General features: G+C 41.7%; 2 protein-coding genes across 3 annotated transcripts in view; one reads left to right on the top strand and one right to left on the bottom strand.

Moving 5' to 3' along the window:
- Positions 1-17,778, bottom strand: part of insig1 (insulin induced gene 1) — a 255,924-nt gene that overhangs the window by 120,182 nt on the left and 117,964 nt on the right. The gene's annotated exons all lie outside the window — the stretch shown is intronic.
- The window catches only part of dlgap1b (discs, large (Drosophila) homolog-associated protein 1b), an 86,995-nt gene that overhangs the window by 48,620 nt on the left and 20,597 nt on the right, over positions 1-17,778 (top strand). Inside the window, 3 exon segments of the mRNA XM_018695334.2 lie at positions 560-774; positions 5,516-5,693; positions 7,819-8,074. Of these exon segments, the coding sequence (XP_018550850.2) occupies positions 560-774; positions 5,516-5,693; positions 7,819-8,074 (649 nt within the window).

Raw genomic sequence — 17,778 nt, 5'->3', positions numbered from 1 at the left:
ATTTCTTTCACTTCAGAGCCGGTGCCGTAACAGCCACTCACGTTGGGACTGCAGTGGTTCTGCTGAACAAAACCCCCTTTGTTTTCTCTCTCTCTCCATGTTTGCTGTCTTTGACTCTCTCTTTTAGATTAGGGCTGGGAGATAGCTTTGCCTCCTTTTATTTTTACCTTCATTAGTGTGTGTGAAAAGTCAGGAGAGCAGACAGAGGCCGGGCTACTGCAACGTTTTGTCAAAAAAATTAATTCCCTGCATTTGATATGCCGCATGCATCACAGGACAGACAAAAGAAGGCCTCCGGCATTCACAAGCTTATGGTATGATCAAGGCAGACCCTGCATTGACACTGTTACTATTGTTTCTTTCTCGTACTTTTTCTTTTAAGGCGTTAAGTGCACTCTGTGATACAGGTATTTTATATCAGGCCAGAGAGAGAAATATTGCAGCCTTGCTGTGTCTATTTTTCATTTGTGAGTGCATCTCCATGAGATGTGCATCTCTCAAGTCTGGAGGGTGACCTGTGCTCGCTCTCTCTTTACCTTATCTCACTTTATCTGTACAGGTGCCTCAGGATGACTGGAGCAGTTTCTCTCCACTGGGGAAGGATGATGAGATCCCATGCCGGCGGATGCGCAGTGGCAGCTACATCAAGGCCATGGCAGAAGAAGACAGCGGCGACTCGGACTGCAGCCCCAAGCCCTCGCCCAAGGTCCAGGCGCGGCGGGCGAGTTACCTGAAGGCCACACAGCCGTCCCTCACAGAGATGACCACACTCAAGTGAGTTTGTGTTGGGGTAGAAACAATTATTTTCAGTATCAGTTATTCACTCAAAGACTTTTCTTTTGATTAATCACAGAAATGTCAGAATAAAGTGAAAATAGCCTTCGCAGTTTCCTTGAGCCTAAGGTGAGGTCTTCAAAGATATTACATTTACAATTATATAAAACAGCAAATCCTTCCATTTGTGTTCATGCATGATGTAACTGTATGTCTGTCTGTGCGCATATTATTTTTAAGCTTGACTACAGGACATGCTTCTGAACATAATGTTCAAGTGTGCTGAAAGCCTGTGGTCACACTGTGTAGTTTCATTGAAACAGAGAGATGCAGAGAGTGGAGTGAAAAAAAAGTCGACAAACAGAAGGAGATGAAGGCAGCCAGTGTTACTCACGCGTCATCCCGGCAGCAGTCTGGCTTATGTGCGAGTCCCTGACTCTCAGTGGCCACAGCTTAATTACCTGCCCTGTGTTTACAGCTCAGACACACACTTCTATCTTCATAGTTGGCCTCTGTATCTCTACAGTCACATAAACAGACTGAGCCTTAATTGAAAGTACATGATGCCTGTCCATGCACTGAAGTCTCTTCAAAAATAAATGCCATATTCTCAAGAAATGCACTGTGGGTTGACGACATCATTGAATATTTTCTCTTTCCCAATGCAACCCTTTGTTAAAGATCTGTGGTTAAAAGCTGAGCTTTATTATTTGAAGATTTTCATGAAGTTGTTTCTTGTTGCATAAGGCATTCTCTGCTCAGCAGCATGCTTCCTCATAGCAAGCGCTCATAAAGTATTCAGCAGTACTGCAGTCCATCAACGATCTCTGACTTAACAAAGTGTTAAAAAACGTGAGGCTGACAACAGTGTTCACAGTGAAGTCGACACGAGTTAACTTGGCTAACACGAGAAGTTCAGAGGCAACATTTTCTGACTTTATATCTCTTTCTGATTGAATACAGTTCAAAGATCAGAATTCCATACTAGGAGGAGGAATGTAGTTTCACACAACCAGAGTCTTGCTTTTGTAGTTTTGGCCATCATCCCTACTAGTGACAATAATAACACTGTACTGAAGAAGTTCATTGCTGAGATCTGGGAATGTGGCACCATTGCCAAAAACAAGTCTAATGAGGTAAGAAACCCAAGCAGTCAGAATCTTACAGCTTTAAAAGAAAACACACAAACATGCACAGGTTATCCATGCTTATTTGGAAGAGAAAACTAGGACGAACAGTAAAATTACCCAAACTTTCTTGTAAACATTCATCACATTTTACAGACTGACTTCCCGGTTTAACTTGCTGTAATCATGTGTGCACATTTTTTTCTTTTTGTGCAATGAGGGATTATTATTAACATTTCAGGTGTGCTCACTCTTTCAGTTTTACCTCAAAATAAAGTGATAATCCAACTTAACTCTCAGCTTGATTATATCGCGTCTTGTTGTCTAACTGCTTGTCTTTCTTGCTCCACTGACTTCATTGTAAATACCTCACTGTGTTCCAAGTTACTTTGGTGATTGCAGTGTTATTAGAACTGATAGAAATGATGACCAAAACCATGAAAATTTCCTTTAATGCAAATGTCCACCCACCATTTTCATTACTGGATAACAACTTGGGACCTAACTGTCTTAATTTGATATTACAATATTACTCATACCTAATAGAAATATTTTCCACCGTGCAGCCATGGAACAGTGAAAGAATTGGGGACACAAGTCTTATGTCACAGCACAGGGCTGTGACTGATTAGCTGTGTAATATAAAGAGATGAGAAGAACACCAGTGGGTGCTCAGTCATTGTTACTGGTTGCACACACACACACACACACACACACACACACACACACACACACACACACCATTATGTAAGTGCAAGTGGTGCAGCTTGGGGCCCACTAATGACTTGAATTTGGCCCTGGGAATACCATCATCGTCTGATGGAACCCAGTGGAACAAACCAAACTGCAGAACTGCACATTGGAGATAGAGAATGAGGCGGGAGCAGCTGACATCTTGTTTTCACACCGTGCTTTTGGGAGCTGGCACAAGTCTGTGTAACTCTCCACCATGATTAAATAATCAGCTTTGTTGTTCCATATGTTCCAGAGCCCGTTCTTTGACCTTTGTGTCCTTGACTAGTGAAAAATTGCTCCTGAGGAGTTGTGAGATTTGTTTACTCTCACCCGAAGCTAACCTTCCTCCTTATTAAAACACATAGGGCACAGATAATGCGTGTATTTAAGCAGTGGGGATTATTCCTGGCAGACAAACAACCTCAGAAGAAAATGGCATCCTTTCTTGCTTCCCTCGCTCACCAACAGCAAATTGCCGCAAATTGATTTATTCCTGGCCTAGATTTTATCGTTTATTTTTTCATGTCTCACCGAGAACAGACATTCTGAATAATAGGTTGCAGTAATCACATCTCTGTCTTTCTGTCCTTCCATCCCTTCCAACCACAGTCATCGCTCTAACGACTTTTATCCGGAGAGTGACTAAGATGACAAGAGAGTGACAGATGGAAGAAACAAAAGAAGGTAAAGAGGATAGGACAGTTGGACAGAGAAAACTTCAAGTTGGGAAGCAGGAAGAGCGGGCTAACAGGAAAGATGAGAACAAAGTGAGATGATGGAGAAGATGGGGTTTGCAGTGAGTCTCTGTAATGCAAGAGAAATCAGCAGATGCCTTTGGACAGCCTTTACTTCTGACTGGCAGAGGAGCATGTGTTCATTAATGTCACTTGTTCCATAGAGGAACACCCTGGGACAGGCTGACCTCCCCCCTTAGGTGGCACTGATTACAGACAGGGTCTGCCATTCAAGTTGCCACAATAGACATCATTGGTCCTGCCTATAATCAGCCCCACAGGGAAATCAAGAGGAGATGTGGATAAAGATAATGGTGTAGGTTGTTTCTTCCTTTACTTTATTCCTCTGTGCATCCCCCACAGTTACAGACTGCAGGTGGCTGATTATGGATGATTAATACAAATCTCTGAGGCTTGGGTTATACATTGTGATTTTTTTTATACATTGTGAATAGAAACATGAAGGGAAAAAAGGAAAACCTAGGAGCTGAAAAATTAGCTGTGATACCAGTAGAAAAAAAATAAAGCTGTTATTATTTACTTTATCAATAGATAAATATATTTTCCCACTCAGTTATTTTTTGATGTAGTCTGCTGTACTTTTAAATTGGGTCCCAGTTAGCAATTATTTAAATTATTGCTGACTTTCTCTATTAATCAATTAATTGTTTGGTCTATAAACTGTAAACTGAAAAGAGGAACAACTACCAGTCTGAGACCCCAAAATATGAGACTGTCCTTCCAAGAAAGATGACCGCATCAGTGATGTAAGCAAATGCATGAAAATGCATGTTTGTTTACATTCAAGCAACAGTCTTTTGGTGTCCATAAGACCTGTACTGTATCAAAGTAGTTATTTTATCTCAAACCATGATCTTTCCCAAATCCCATCGTGGTATTTTTGTGGTTAAATCTAACCCAACCATAACCATCACAATGTGAGGTCAGAAAACAGACAGTGTTGCTCTGTTGATAGTTGTGTCAGGTTGGTAGATGCTTACATGTGTTGTTGTGGTGGACATGGACCAGCAGCCTATTTTGCCATTTGTTATGGAGGACTTGAAATATATTTAGTGTACATGAAGATGTATTTTAAAATGACTATCTCCATCACAATAGCTCATCTGTCCTTTGATTTCCCTTTTTGTCTTCACCGTCCTTTCTCCTCTATTCTCTCATTCAAGAATGAGTAATCTAGTTTGCTTGGCTGTGGTAGCCACGCTCTATTTTTAGGAGGAAATACATAATTAAAGCAGACCTGACCTGGAGGCAGAGAGTAAGACTTGTGCATGTGTACAGTATGTGTCTGTGGCTGCGTCTGTGTGTGTGTGTGTGTGTGTGTGTGTAAAATTGGTTTTATATTTGAAAACGAGAGACAGAGTGTGAATTACAGGGGGTACTGGACCTTTACTTCTCATGGCTGATTTAAGAATAGACTTTCTAATTTGAGTTGTATTCATTTCTCTCCATGCACTTTGTTTCTCTGTAAGTTGGTTTAGTAGGCCACGATGTTCATCAAGAAGGAAGCGAGTCAGCTTTTTAGGTGTTATTTCCCCTGATTAATGAATTGTTTAGCTTGCATCTGACTGCTGTGTAACCTAAACACACACACACTACACAAACACACACACGTGCATAGGTGTGAAGCATGCTGAGCGATGGTATTGGAGGCAGGTGAGAGCTAATGAGACACCTATTCATCTTCCTGGGAGACGGTACATTTGTGCACGTGTATGTGTGTGTGTATTTTTGTGTCAATCTGTAGGTCTTTTTTAGTGTGAAAGAAATTCAGTGTGTGTGTGCCAGTGTTCTCACTGTTAAGTGTTTTAGAAAGTGTGTACAAGGTGCTTCAAGGACAGACTACCTAAGCTACTGCGAGTGTTTCTCAATAGTACTGTGCTTGTTGATTAGATAAAGGTGTCTCCTGAAGCAATTGTGGATTGATCCATATCTTTGGGTTCATACACACTGCCAAGTACTTTGAAAATACCTTCTCTCACTCTGTTATTATCACTTGATCTCTCCCTCTCTTTTCCCCTGCTCCTTTTCTGCCTCTATCTCGATTTGTTTCTCGCCTACCAAGCTTTGACTTTCTTCTTTTTTGCCCCTCCTCTTTGTCCTCTCTCCTTCCCTCTCTTGCGGCAGGATTTCCACAGAGCATTCGCCCAAGCTGCAGATCCGGAGTCACAGCTACCTGCGGGCGGTGAGTGAGGTTTCCATCAATAGGAGTCTGGACAGCTTGGACCCAGCAGGGCTGCTGGCCTCACCTAAATTCCGCTCGCGAAATGAGAGCTACATGAGAGCCATGAGCACCATCAGCCAGGTTAGTGGCACCCAGGGGCCCGTGCCTGTCTGCCTTTGGCCCTTGCACCCCCTGTACCTCTACCGCTATGTCCAATGAGGTCGTGCAGGGGGGAGGAAAACCCATCCGTAGCCATCCTAAGGCCTGAATTAACAATCCGGTCACCATCCGGCAAAGAATGAACAGTACAAAAACCCCCAATCTCCCAATTAGTGTATACGTCTGCATGCTGTTTTCTGGAGCTCATATGATTACAGGCGTATTCAGATTGGCTAATTAAACAGGAGGGCATGCAGAACCCCCCCCCCAGATCACCCCCATCCTTCACCCTAATATGCTCCTTCTGCTTCGGCATACTTTGTGAAGCAAAATGACAAGCTAAAAATGTTCTCCTCAATTTGGCATCTGCTGTGTAAGAGATGAAAAACAATAATTAACATGCAGCCATATGAATTTTATGAATAATTGAAATAGAGTTTGGCTCCAAATGGTGATGGGCATTTGCCTTGATTTGATGGTTATTGGACATATTGAAGAAGTGGTCAGGAAACAGCTCAACCAGTGGAGGTCCATTATTGCTGTAGCTGCCACAAAATAAGATGTTAGTCAATTTGGGCACAGCTTCATACTCTGTTATTTGAAATGACAGCGGAGCTTAGCTTACCTTTTAGCCTGGGGTAACAGGGATATGTGCTACCCTCCAAAGCCCAGGGGCAACACTCTGCCTCACCAGCCGAATGACAGACCCTGGAGACTTCCCTTCAAGTCCTGGCACGGAGCAGCCCCAGAGGAGAATGACACGCTGGACCTGGCATCTACAAAAGTGCCACTGAATAAAAAGGTGCTGCTAGGGTCTCTATCTCACTCACTCTCTCTTATACTTAACACGTGTGCATAGAGGGTGAGCTGACACACACACAAAAAAGAGGCTTAACACCAGTGGATTTGATTGAGGTCCACAAACCTTTCTGACTCCAAGCTCTGCAGTATACACTCACACTTGTCTGTCCCTACACTCTCTTCACTGACAAACACCCAGACCAACAGCTTTAGTTCCCGGCTACATCCCATTCCTGTGTTTTGCTCCCTGTGCAGACATGTTGCAAACTTCTCTTTAATTGGATTGGCTGAGCAAAGGCAACTTCGAGGAATGGGATGGAGCTTTGAGTTATCTGCCCTCACACAATTTAATCTGTAACACACTCCCATCTCACAAGTTTGTAGCAAGAGTTGTTTTTTTTTTTTCTTTTTGCTTTAGACCTTGTTTTGAAACCCAAGCTGCACTAGCTCATGAAGGCGTAGTTAGATTTCGAGTCTCATCTCAAATCCCAGTAGTTCCAACTTTGACACCTCCTAATTCTCACCTTTAATAACAACATTTGTAGTATTTCACTTTGTTGTATGAAGTTTTATCCTACAGTGATTCCTCCCCCCCTGCACTCCTTGGACTCTCTTTTATTTTTCTCCAATATATTTCTCTTTTAAGTGTATGCAAGTTCCTCTTTATATGGCTTAAAGCTTCACAAGACAGCGTGGAGGCAAAAGTCTGACCAATATGAAATAACATACTGAGAAAGTATGTGATGTGTTTATGGTGAACATGGTGTGCTGATGTAGTCTGTGATGCTTTAACAAAGGACACAAAATTGCCCAATATGTCTAAATCTATATTTTGATTGCCTCCTCTTAATGGATCTGTCTCAAACAAAGAGGTTTCTCACGCTTGTGAGAAGCGTGAGAGTGTTTCTTTTTGGAATTTGGAATTTTTTTCAGAATTTCTTTTTGGCAAATACGTAGAATCTGCCTGCCTGAAGTTATGGGAATACTGGAACAGTGTCATCTATTGCAGTGCCCAGTTTGTGATTGAAGTGTGTTTGTGTATAAAACTCCTGCCTAGTGAAGCTTTAATCAGTGGTATCACTCTGTAAGAGTGAGCAGCACTAAGAGATGCTTCCCTCACTTTTGCTTCTGTAATACGTTGTCCCTTCTCCTCTGTCTCTCACTGTGCTGGGGTACACCGCTGCATTTTTATTATTCATTTTTACTTCTCCCCTGTGCTCCTGTTGCGTGTGTGGTTTCTTTCTTTTACTTGTCTGGGCGTCTGCATGCATGTGCTGTATGTCTGTGTGTGTCCCATCCTCTGCAGGTGAGCGAGGTGGAGGTGAACGGGCAGATTGAGGCAGTGTGCGAGTCAGTGTTCAGTGAGATGGAGTCGCAGGCGGTGGATGCCCTGGACCTGCCCATGCCTGGCTGCTTCCGCATGCGGAGCCACAGCTATGTGCGTGCCATAGAGAAAGGCTGCTCGCAGGAGGAGGAGGAGGGAGGTGTCGCAGTGGGCAACAGGAGGACCAACTCACCACCGCGCACCACCACCACTGTCAGAACCATCCAGAGCAGCACAGGTCGGTGGGAACATGCACCTAGCTTACGCATGTTCTCATGAACATGTGTGAGCATACATAATCCATAGGCCATTATAAATTGATGTGTGTGCACAGAAAGTATGTATTATAGATGCGCTGTGTGTCTAAGTTATACGGCATGTGTATAGTATCAACAGAGAAAAATAAATAAATTAGAACTTTAGTTACTGCAAAAGGAGATTTAGATTCATCCTTGCATAAACATTTGACAGTGGATTGGACAGTGCCATCAAATCAAATTCTCTCATTCCTAACTCTCTTCTGTTATTGTAAAAAGAGTTACCTCGTTTAGCTGACCGCAGACTTGTTTCACTTTGCAAACGCAGACCCAAACCCTCCACATTATTATCCACCTGACCCAGTTTTCCTCTCAGATACAATATGATGAACGCAGAACTGTTTTTCCCCACATAAGAGCTTATTCGAGCTGTAAAGCTCAGTGGCTGCTTGGTCTTATTTTAGCCTTCTTGTGTGCCTCATGGTCTGGAGTGCTTGGCTTTCCAGCATTACTGCATGCAGTATTGATGCTGAGTCGTGCTGGCATCCAGCACTGGGTGCTTCTGTGTTTCCCACTGCAAATCCAAACGTCATTCCCTTACATTGTGCGCGTTGAGTCATCGTCGCCTGACGCACGAAGGCTCCCTCTTCCATCCCTTTTTAATTATGCCAATTAAAAGACAGCATTTCCACAAACCTAGCCGACAAGGTTACAACCAGCTAATTAAACACATTTACTGCAAATTGGAAGAATGACAAAACTAGTTCAGTCAATTCAAAGGCCTTACTACTGACTCTGAGCAAACATTTATTTAATGCTGTTTAAAATTTGCTTCAACTGACTTCCTTCTCCCTCCCAACTATAATTTCCCCCTCCAGTTAATAAAATTAGTTGTAATATGAAGTTGCACCCCACCATTTTCTAATCAAACATCTTATTGACAGTTCAAGCTAACAATCCAATTAAAGGCAATGGAGAATTCAGTTGATTGTTCTATTGTGTGGTGGTAGTTACTGATCTATAAAAGGAGACTGATAAGATCAAGAGAGCTCCTTCCCCTGAGGAAGGGAGAGATAATGAAAACCATCTATCAGATGGAGTGTTGTAGGGACTAAACTCTGGTTTTCAAGCTAGACAGCTGCTCTGTATAATGCTGCTACTGCACGTGATACAGGTACTCTCTTACTCTTTCGCCTATCTCTTTCTTTATCTGTAATCATTTGCTTATTATGTAAAGATAACACTTTTTAAACCCTTCTCAGGTAAAAAGTAACTAAGCAGAGGGATGTGTGTGTTAAGTAGTACATGTCTGCAGCAGTAGCTTCACAGCTGTTGGCAATTTAATGAACATCCATTTTTGGTGCCTGAGTTTGTCACATGATGAATAGACGTTGTGAAAGTACAGAGAAGAGATATTCGTCTACTTTGTGGTTGCTGATGATCCAACATTATGCTGCTGCTATCGGTCGAGGCTGTGGCTTTAAAAGCTCGATGTGATTGGCTTTCAGCTTCTTCTGACCCCTGACCTTCATTTGCTGCCGACCTTACTTTATCCTGGAATCAGCTGTAACAAAAGCTCAAACGAACAAGACAGTAAGAGCGGATTCAAATGATTTATTATGAGGCAATGTGGAGAGCAGTTCACTGCGGTTGGTAGTGAAGGTAGAGGATTGCTTCAGATTACTGTCATAGTTGTACTACTGCACAATTCATCACCTCCTTAGATCTTCACCACTGAGTCGTCAGTCACTGTAATTAATTAGCTCCCTCTCCTTTTTCTCCTCCTGGGGGAAGACCGTGATTGAAGAGGAGAGGAAGAGAGGGAGATTGGAGAATAGGAAAAGTCTCAGTCTGACTATATTTTGCCTCACATTCCACCTTTTTAACACACGCACTGCAGCCACAGTCACATCATGCGGGAGTTAGCGTAATTACCGTTTTCTGACTTTTACACACTGTTTATGCAGAAATACAGGGTTTGCAGGTGGTTTGGACGATTTAATTAACAGCACTAAACCATAATTAACACTTCTTAAAAACCTGAAAATCAGTTTTTCAGCAGGGTTTCAAAGATTAATCTAAGCTTAAGCTTATTTTAAACCCGAGGAGCAGCAGAAGGAATGTGATAGACGGTGACAACAGGCAGCTAAAATATATCTTGCTCACAGTGATGGAATGTAACTAAGTAAATTTACTCCATCAATACAATCAAGAAGCATAAATTATAACAACTGACACAAATTTACTGTGTTCAAATTAAAGTTACTATTAATAGGTGTTTGTTGTGTTTTGTTAGCAAATAATTTGTTATCTAGATAATATTATTTTTGATATATATTTAAGAGTCATAGTTTATTTTAGTTAGTGTTTATTAATGCAAATATGGGTCTGTTTTGAGATCAGAACAAATCCACAGCAGGACAGCCAGAATGTGCAGTAATAGTTAAAAGGACGTTAATGACTGGCAACTACCATCTTGAGTTGCACAACCTCATCGGGTCATACACATGGGAACGACTTCCCTCTTTACCTCCTATCCAACATGATGTATAACATGGACACATAATTGAGATGTGCTGTGACATCACTGTATGCCGGTGCTGTATAATGCTTGCTTTGCAGTACTTGCTACTCAAAGTGCAGACGCACAGTACTCATAGAAAAACTGGCTTTTATGTACAGAATTGAATAGTATCCATTATATAATCTCATATTCATTACTGGCATTTAGAACGTTCTCTCCCCCCGCTCTCTCCTCCTCTCTCTTTCTATCATATCTGACAGTAACTTCCTGCCAAGTAAACAGTCACAGCTTTTGCAGTTTTGTTTATATCTGTTGTTCCATGATGCAGGAGCAGCATGCATACTGACGTTCACATACACACACACACACACACAAACAAACACACATACACATTCATACATTTCACCAGAAATCGACTGGGAGCCCAAAGTGAGAAGTGAAGACGTTGTTGTGGTGAATATTGCATGATGTTTCTCAGGGAGGGTTCAGGCACCAGCAGCTCGAGAAAAACAGCCCGCACTTATGGTTTCTGCTCCCACTTGTCCCCGCGGCAAACCGCCAAAATATCACACATGCACACACACACAGGAGAGACCTATCAGCTTCCGCTCATGCTTCTCTCCAGTTTGCCCACTGCGCTGCTCCAGCCCATTATTATTGATGATCTTTTTAATCCTGAGGAAGGAGACTGAAGTAAGGGGTTGTCCTTTGATCTCTTCTCTTTGAACGTCAAGTGGCTGTGGTTGCTATTGCCTGCCTCTCTGCCCACTCAAACTGGCATGTACGTGCGCACACACACGCTAACCCAAGCAGTCACTCACACACACATATTCCTATTGCCCGGACAGACATGTTGGCCTAGACATCAGCTCCTTTGGATCGGTTTAACAAAATCTGGAGCAGATCCTCTTTCTAAAGCTTGGGAAAATCCATAGCAATCGGTTAATGTGAGGATTTTACTGCCTCTAAGCCCTGGCTTCTCCAACCCTGCGTCGTCTCCAGTTAACATATTCATCACCTCTTCACTCCACTTTGTCTTTCCCTTTCTTGGCCTCTTACACAACAGTTAGATACTCTGCCTTTTCTCAATAGCAGTTAGGTGTGTGGGTAAATTGCTAAGAAGAAGAACTGACCTTCAATTAGAAAGAGTATACATACAGATCTGAAGTCCAGGAAATGTGCCATACTTTCTGTTTTTCTTCCTCTAAACCTTGGTTTCCCTGGCTCACTGACCTGCTGTCAATTATCCAGCCTCATTTTCCCAGCAACTGTTTTTCAGAGGTGCTGAGGGATTGGGTGAAAAGAGTGGCTTTCCTCCCCTAGCTCCCTGTAATAGGCCTCAGGACAATGTTTAATTGAATGGCTTTGAATTTCCTGTGGCTCAGAACAGATATCTTGTGCTCAATAAAGTACAGTATTCCTTAAGTAAGTGTTAAGTAAGGCATGCTTGTGGCTCATTTTGTTGATGGTCTTGTCAAACGCTCAGTGGAATACCACCTATTCATTTCATTTTCTGATGCTGCTCTGGGAACAATTTTCTATTTGGTCTGACTGTACAAAACCAAAAATAATAATTCAAGTACATAATTATAGTGTAGATTTCCCATTTCATTTAGATCATTTTTGGTGAAGAGGTGTTCATTGGCAGATTTTGACAGAGCTAGGCTAGCTGTTTCCTCCTTTTTCCAGTTTTTGTGCTAGCCAGCTTCTGGTGTTAGCTTCATATTTAGACATGAGACATGAGGGAGATGTCATATTTTCTTGGCAAGAGGTGTAGCTCCCCAAATGTCAGACTGTTCCTTTAAGTATTTGACATTAGCAGATATCTACCCATATATGACAGGCATCTAAACTCAGTATGCTCCTTTCAGGCTGGGAAGCTAAACTTGTCAAATTCTATTTACTGTAATGTTTATAGGCTTTACTGTTCACACAGTGGGGCCCCTGTGTATCCTCAGCTCTTTACACTACTGTACTACAGCCTGTACAACACTGCCCCCAGGGGCTCAGCGTAACACAGCACTGCACCTCTGCACCTATCTTTTTACAGTAGCTGTGTGAGTGGGTGGATGAAAACTACCAGACAGCTTGACCCAATTAACAACAATCACTGCCATCACTGGCACTTTTCCAAGAGCTCTGTTATGAGAGAGCTTGTGAGAATAAATATCTTTGGATCTCCCTTTGTGCAAAACAGAAGTGGCAGGGATACAGACCACTAAAGTCTGGTCGAATCAAGATCAAGCCGAGCATTCGACCAGATCTCCCCTCACACCTCCACCAGCCCATGCACATTTCGAGGAGCAAGGCTGAAATTTGTTTGTCATATGTCAGGGTGACTCATATGTTATAAAAGCAAAGAAAAATGCTGCTCCAGGGCACCGTGTGTGTTTGCTGATTTGTTTTGAGAAGGTCCCCTCTCAAGGTGGGTTTGAGGAGGACTACAGGTGAAAGCCCCCTGTGGCAGCATCACGTCTGACAGAGCTATTGGTCCTGATAACACTGAGCTGTGTTTCTTTGTTCCATGCTGCTGCCGTCAGTTACTGTGGATTTGGCCATCTGCTTGCCTGTTGTGTCTGGTAACAGAGAATGATGAGTTCAGAGCAAGGTCAGGACTAAAGGTAATCATACAATCCCTAAGCCTGTTTGAATAAGGTGCAATCAAGTCATTCTTGCATGCTGCCATGTAAACTACGCGGTGATCAGTTATGAAGTTCTACAACAGAAGATAAAAAGAGATTTAGATACAGATCTAAATTGGAGTTATAAAAAGTGTTTTGTGTAGTGTGAGTACACAGTGATCTCCACAAGGTGATCATAACTCCACCAGCCCCCACAGTAAAACAAACAACAATAATATTCTTAAATATGAGCACAGCATGCAACATCAAGGGCTAATCCTGAGCTAAATCCTTGCTCCCTTGGTGTGAAAATGCTCAGTGCAAATCAACCACACCACTCTTTACTAAACCACAGGGTGGCAGTCATTAGCCTATCTGAGTTAATCACTCACACTGGCAGGATATGTTTGCATGTTTGGGCTTTTTGAGTTAGAGAAGCCTGACCTGTATTTAATGAGAATCAAAGACACAAAGTATATGAGTGTATCATGAGGCAGTTTTCATTTTTGTTTTATTTAGTTTTAGTCAGTTCTGCTCAGGGAATCAGGATTTATGACCTCAGTATTTTTTACAAACATGGCTATAAAGCCCTGGTTACAGTAATACAAATTTTGATTCTAGTTTGAGTTGCAGCCTCGAGAAGAAGGTAGAAGTTGATCTCGAATTACAATGAATACATCACTGTTTTTTTCCCTACAAATTTTATTTCTCTCTTACTTTATGATCACTGTGTTTAAATTATGTAATGTTTTTCCGTTTTGTGTCATGCGTTGAACTCCTACAAATAAAGTTTAAAACAAATGCTATTTTGAAAGTTAGACCTTTTAGGCTACAGAGATGCTAATTTAGAATAAAAGTGTAGTTTCTATTTGAATAAGTGGGTAAATAAAGTACGCTCAAGCAGACCTCAGAAGGGAAAGTTACAGAGGCATTACAGTAAAGTTTTCATCATGACTTTGAACGGGACTGTCCCACCCAGTGCTGAATGAGTTATTAAGTGTTTGTATGGGGCGGGGGGTGCGATCAAGGCGCGTCCACATCCTGACATAAGATCCTATATCGTCAGAGTGAAAGAGGAATAGAGAGAGAGAGGACTTCTGTCATCCCAGCTCAGCTCAGTGTTGCAGACTCGCGGTTTTCATGACGTTACTTCAGTGTTTGTACAACGCGCTGCTCGGCATGTGTGACTACTGGATTCGGCTTTGTGAGTAAAAGCTGCTGTTGTGTTCCTCTCTTGTTTGCGATGACCGATGTTGAACTGCGTCAAGACGAGGCAGAGGCAGGAAGTTGGGAAATGTAGCCTTCAAAATAAAAGTGAAAATAGTCTTGGAAGGGGGCAACAAGTAGCGAGTTGCCGAAGTAAAATATTATCGCTCACAATGTAGAACACGTTGGAATTGAAGCACCTCCTATTATGTTTGAGTACAGACATATGAACGCTTGCAGCAGTGCCGATAGTGAAATTAAGTACTCGACGTTAACTAAGCACGAATAATAGGCCATACCAGTGGCATTTGAAGTGCGTCACTGGATTTTACTGTGAAAGTGCGAACCGGACGTTTAGTTTTTTCATTGTGACTCGCTTTACACTGAAGCTTTCGGCGCCCATCCCATGCTTTCTGCTTATTCATGCTTCACATGAAAATGGAAGAATCCTGTTCAAGTTGTTACTGTTAAATAATAGTTACAGCTCCAATGACAGAGGCAACTAAATAAGAAATGTTATAATTAATAGAAAATATTGAATATATAGAAGTCATGTATGACTCCATAGAGAAAAAAAATGTTTAAAAAATGTTTTAATGGATAACTTTAAATGATCTTATGCTTTAAAAAAAAAAAACAGTCAGACATCAAACAGTTTATAAATATCAATCAAACTCATAGATTTTAATCAAACCCATGATTATTAAATAAACTTCCAGCTATCTTCTAGGCCCTCTGCAACTTCTTTTCCCTCCAGACTGGACAACATGTGAGGACACTGAGATTAACCTACACGCCTTTCACCCTCCACTCATGGTGGCTGGGACATGTTGAACACCTTCCAGCTCCCGGCCTATTTTGGTAGCATATCTCTGATGGGGGGACGACAGGTGTGGCCTGCATCACACAGCGCTACGCTTGGCACAGCATCACAACACACGCCTCTGCAGGGTCCAGTTATTTAGGTCAGACTAAGGGTCCCTCTGGAACTGGAGTTCATGGGGGTTCATCTCAGACTACTGTGCTTGTTAAAGTGAGCATCCAGAGGGCATGGGACTAAGTTGCTTTAAGCCTCCCAGGCCTTATGGGAAAAGAGATCACTGGTGCCACTTACCAGTTTGAGGCCTGCTTGGGTGGACGGAGGGCCCCAAATGCCCTGCTGTGTAACAGATGAGCAGTCTGTGGCCCCATATTTCTGTCCAACCATCTGTGTTTGAGTGAGTCACGCACACACTTCAGCTCATGCACGTCACTGATGCCAGCTATGCTGCGTGCCTGCTCACCTACTGGCGTTTTGCTTTCTATTTTCAGACAAGGCCCGAGACCCTACTGAGATCAACATGCGATGGACACACACATGTACAGTACACACACATATCCGGTGATCCAACTAGGCCATAGTTATATGAGTTTATGGGTTTGTGTTAGTATCATGAAAATGACCGAGGGGTCCAGAATGTAAGTTAGGGAGGGCTCAGCTGTTAACACATTCATCTGGGAAGGCCTTAGTCACAATAACACTCAATTATCAAGTATTAAATAAAGCAACTGCAAGTTTATGAGAGTTGCTGGTACATAATAACTCATTATTATTATTCATTTGAATAGTATATAGCAAGATCTCCTATAACTGCCTACACTTTCAATCAGTAACTTGGTTAAAATGGGATAAACCTGTTTACACAGGATTTCTGTGCTTTGTTACTTTTGCATTCTATGTTTTATTGCTTTCTTCATATTCTGTTTTTGTGCTCACGGTTTAAAGTCACTGTTTCTCAAGCAGCATCCCATTAATTTCTGCTGTACCTACTTTACCCTGAGGGATCATTAGTTTCCCTCAGTTTCATTCACAAATAGTTCCAACTCACTGAGTAGTGGCTCAAAATTCATCCTGAAAAATGTTTTCTCAGGGGCACAGTTACACAACCATATTTTGAAGAGCCTGCTGTTAAAATGTATTGGCATTTAAACTGATTATTCCAGATAGTCAAATTAATGATTCTATAGCACAAACAAATTACAGTGCAGTGCAGTTAAAAATAACAGCATCTTGAATACCAAAGGGGATAATTCTGTTTGTAAAGGCTCTAAATATAAATGGAGGTTAATGTTGTAGTTTATGAATTTGAAGTGGTTTGGTGGAGCTGTAAAGTATATTCAGTTGCCTCAGATTTGTTTTACCATCTGTGTGACTTAGTCAGTCATAGCTTGCAATTTCCGTCTCTGTTATTTTCATTTTCATTGTTTCTTTCTATCAGTTCAATTCATTGAGGATTTATTGAAGTCAGACATTATTGCCACAACACATTCCCAAGTGGGCCTCTCCCTTCCTTCTTCAATCACGTACTGTCATTTATCCAGTCATATATTCTCTGCAACACTCACTCCTACACACAGGTGCTAAGACTTCAGCTGCCCCCCTCTGTCTGTCATGGTGTCTTTTAAGAAGTAATTATCATGTTAAAGATAAGCTGATGAAACACCTGCCAAGGGATAGGCAGACAATCTTACTCCAGTCCTCTAGTGAAGGTATGAGGTGTCCACATTTACAGTAACTCTGGATAAAGATGTGATGACAGGAAACTCATAAACACAGTCTCCCTGGCTCAGTGGTACTGAAAACAAAACAGTGTGAAAGCTGAGGAGTGGTTAAACAGCAACAATAACTCTTAAAACCGAAGTAAAACTTCTGTCCTTTAGTTGGCTGAAACTGATTTTAAAGAAAACAAATAAAAATCAAATAAATATAGTCAAGTAAAAGTAAAAATCTTCTCAAAATATACGCAGTTCCTTCCCTACAACAACACATTTTGTTCAGTTTGGATAGTTATACCTTTTCAATCTAAACGCACCAAAGTGTCTTTAGATCTGATGTCTTTCACTAAAGTTCCTTGCGTATTTAGTGTTTCTCTCACTCCTGACTTTTCTCTTTACTCACTTCTACTCTTCAGCTTCCCTCTTTCATCAGCCTCCTAATTCCTCTGTGCTGCGGGCAAAGCTAATTCCAGATTTGTAGTAATCCACATGATAAGCAGAACAGAAGAACAAAGATAAAGAGGTCAGGTGAAAATATGGTTGTTAATTAAAACTGTAATGCTTTAAGCTATGAATACAGAAAAGAGACTTTCTTTCTTACCATACAATAATATCACTGAAGTATTTATGTAAACAATACACATACACTTGTATGTATGTCAGTCTTGTACAGATGCTTTTTATATTGCCCACCTCACATGGAGTGACAAGACACTGCTATATATCTCAGGGCAAGACAAATACAAAAACCCCCCAAAAACATAATTCATAATGTTATATATTCTGCTAGATACTTTAA

This window comes from Lates calcarifer, linkage group LG24 (genome assembly GCF_001640805.2).
Source record: "Lates calcarifer isolate ASB-BC8 linkage group LG24, TLL_Latcal_v3, whole genome shotgun sequence".
NCBI lineage: Eukaryota > Metazoa > Chordata > Actinopteri > Centropomidae > Lates > Lates calcarifer.
Note: the sequence above shows the minus strand (reverse complement) of the source record. Positions and strands in the feature narration are given on the sequence as shown.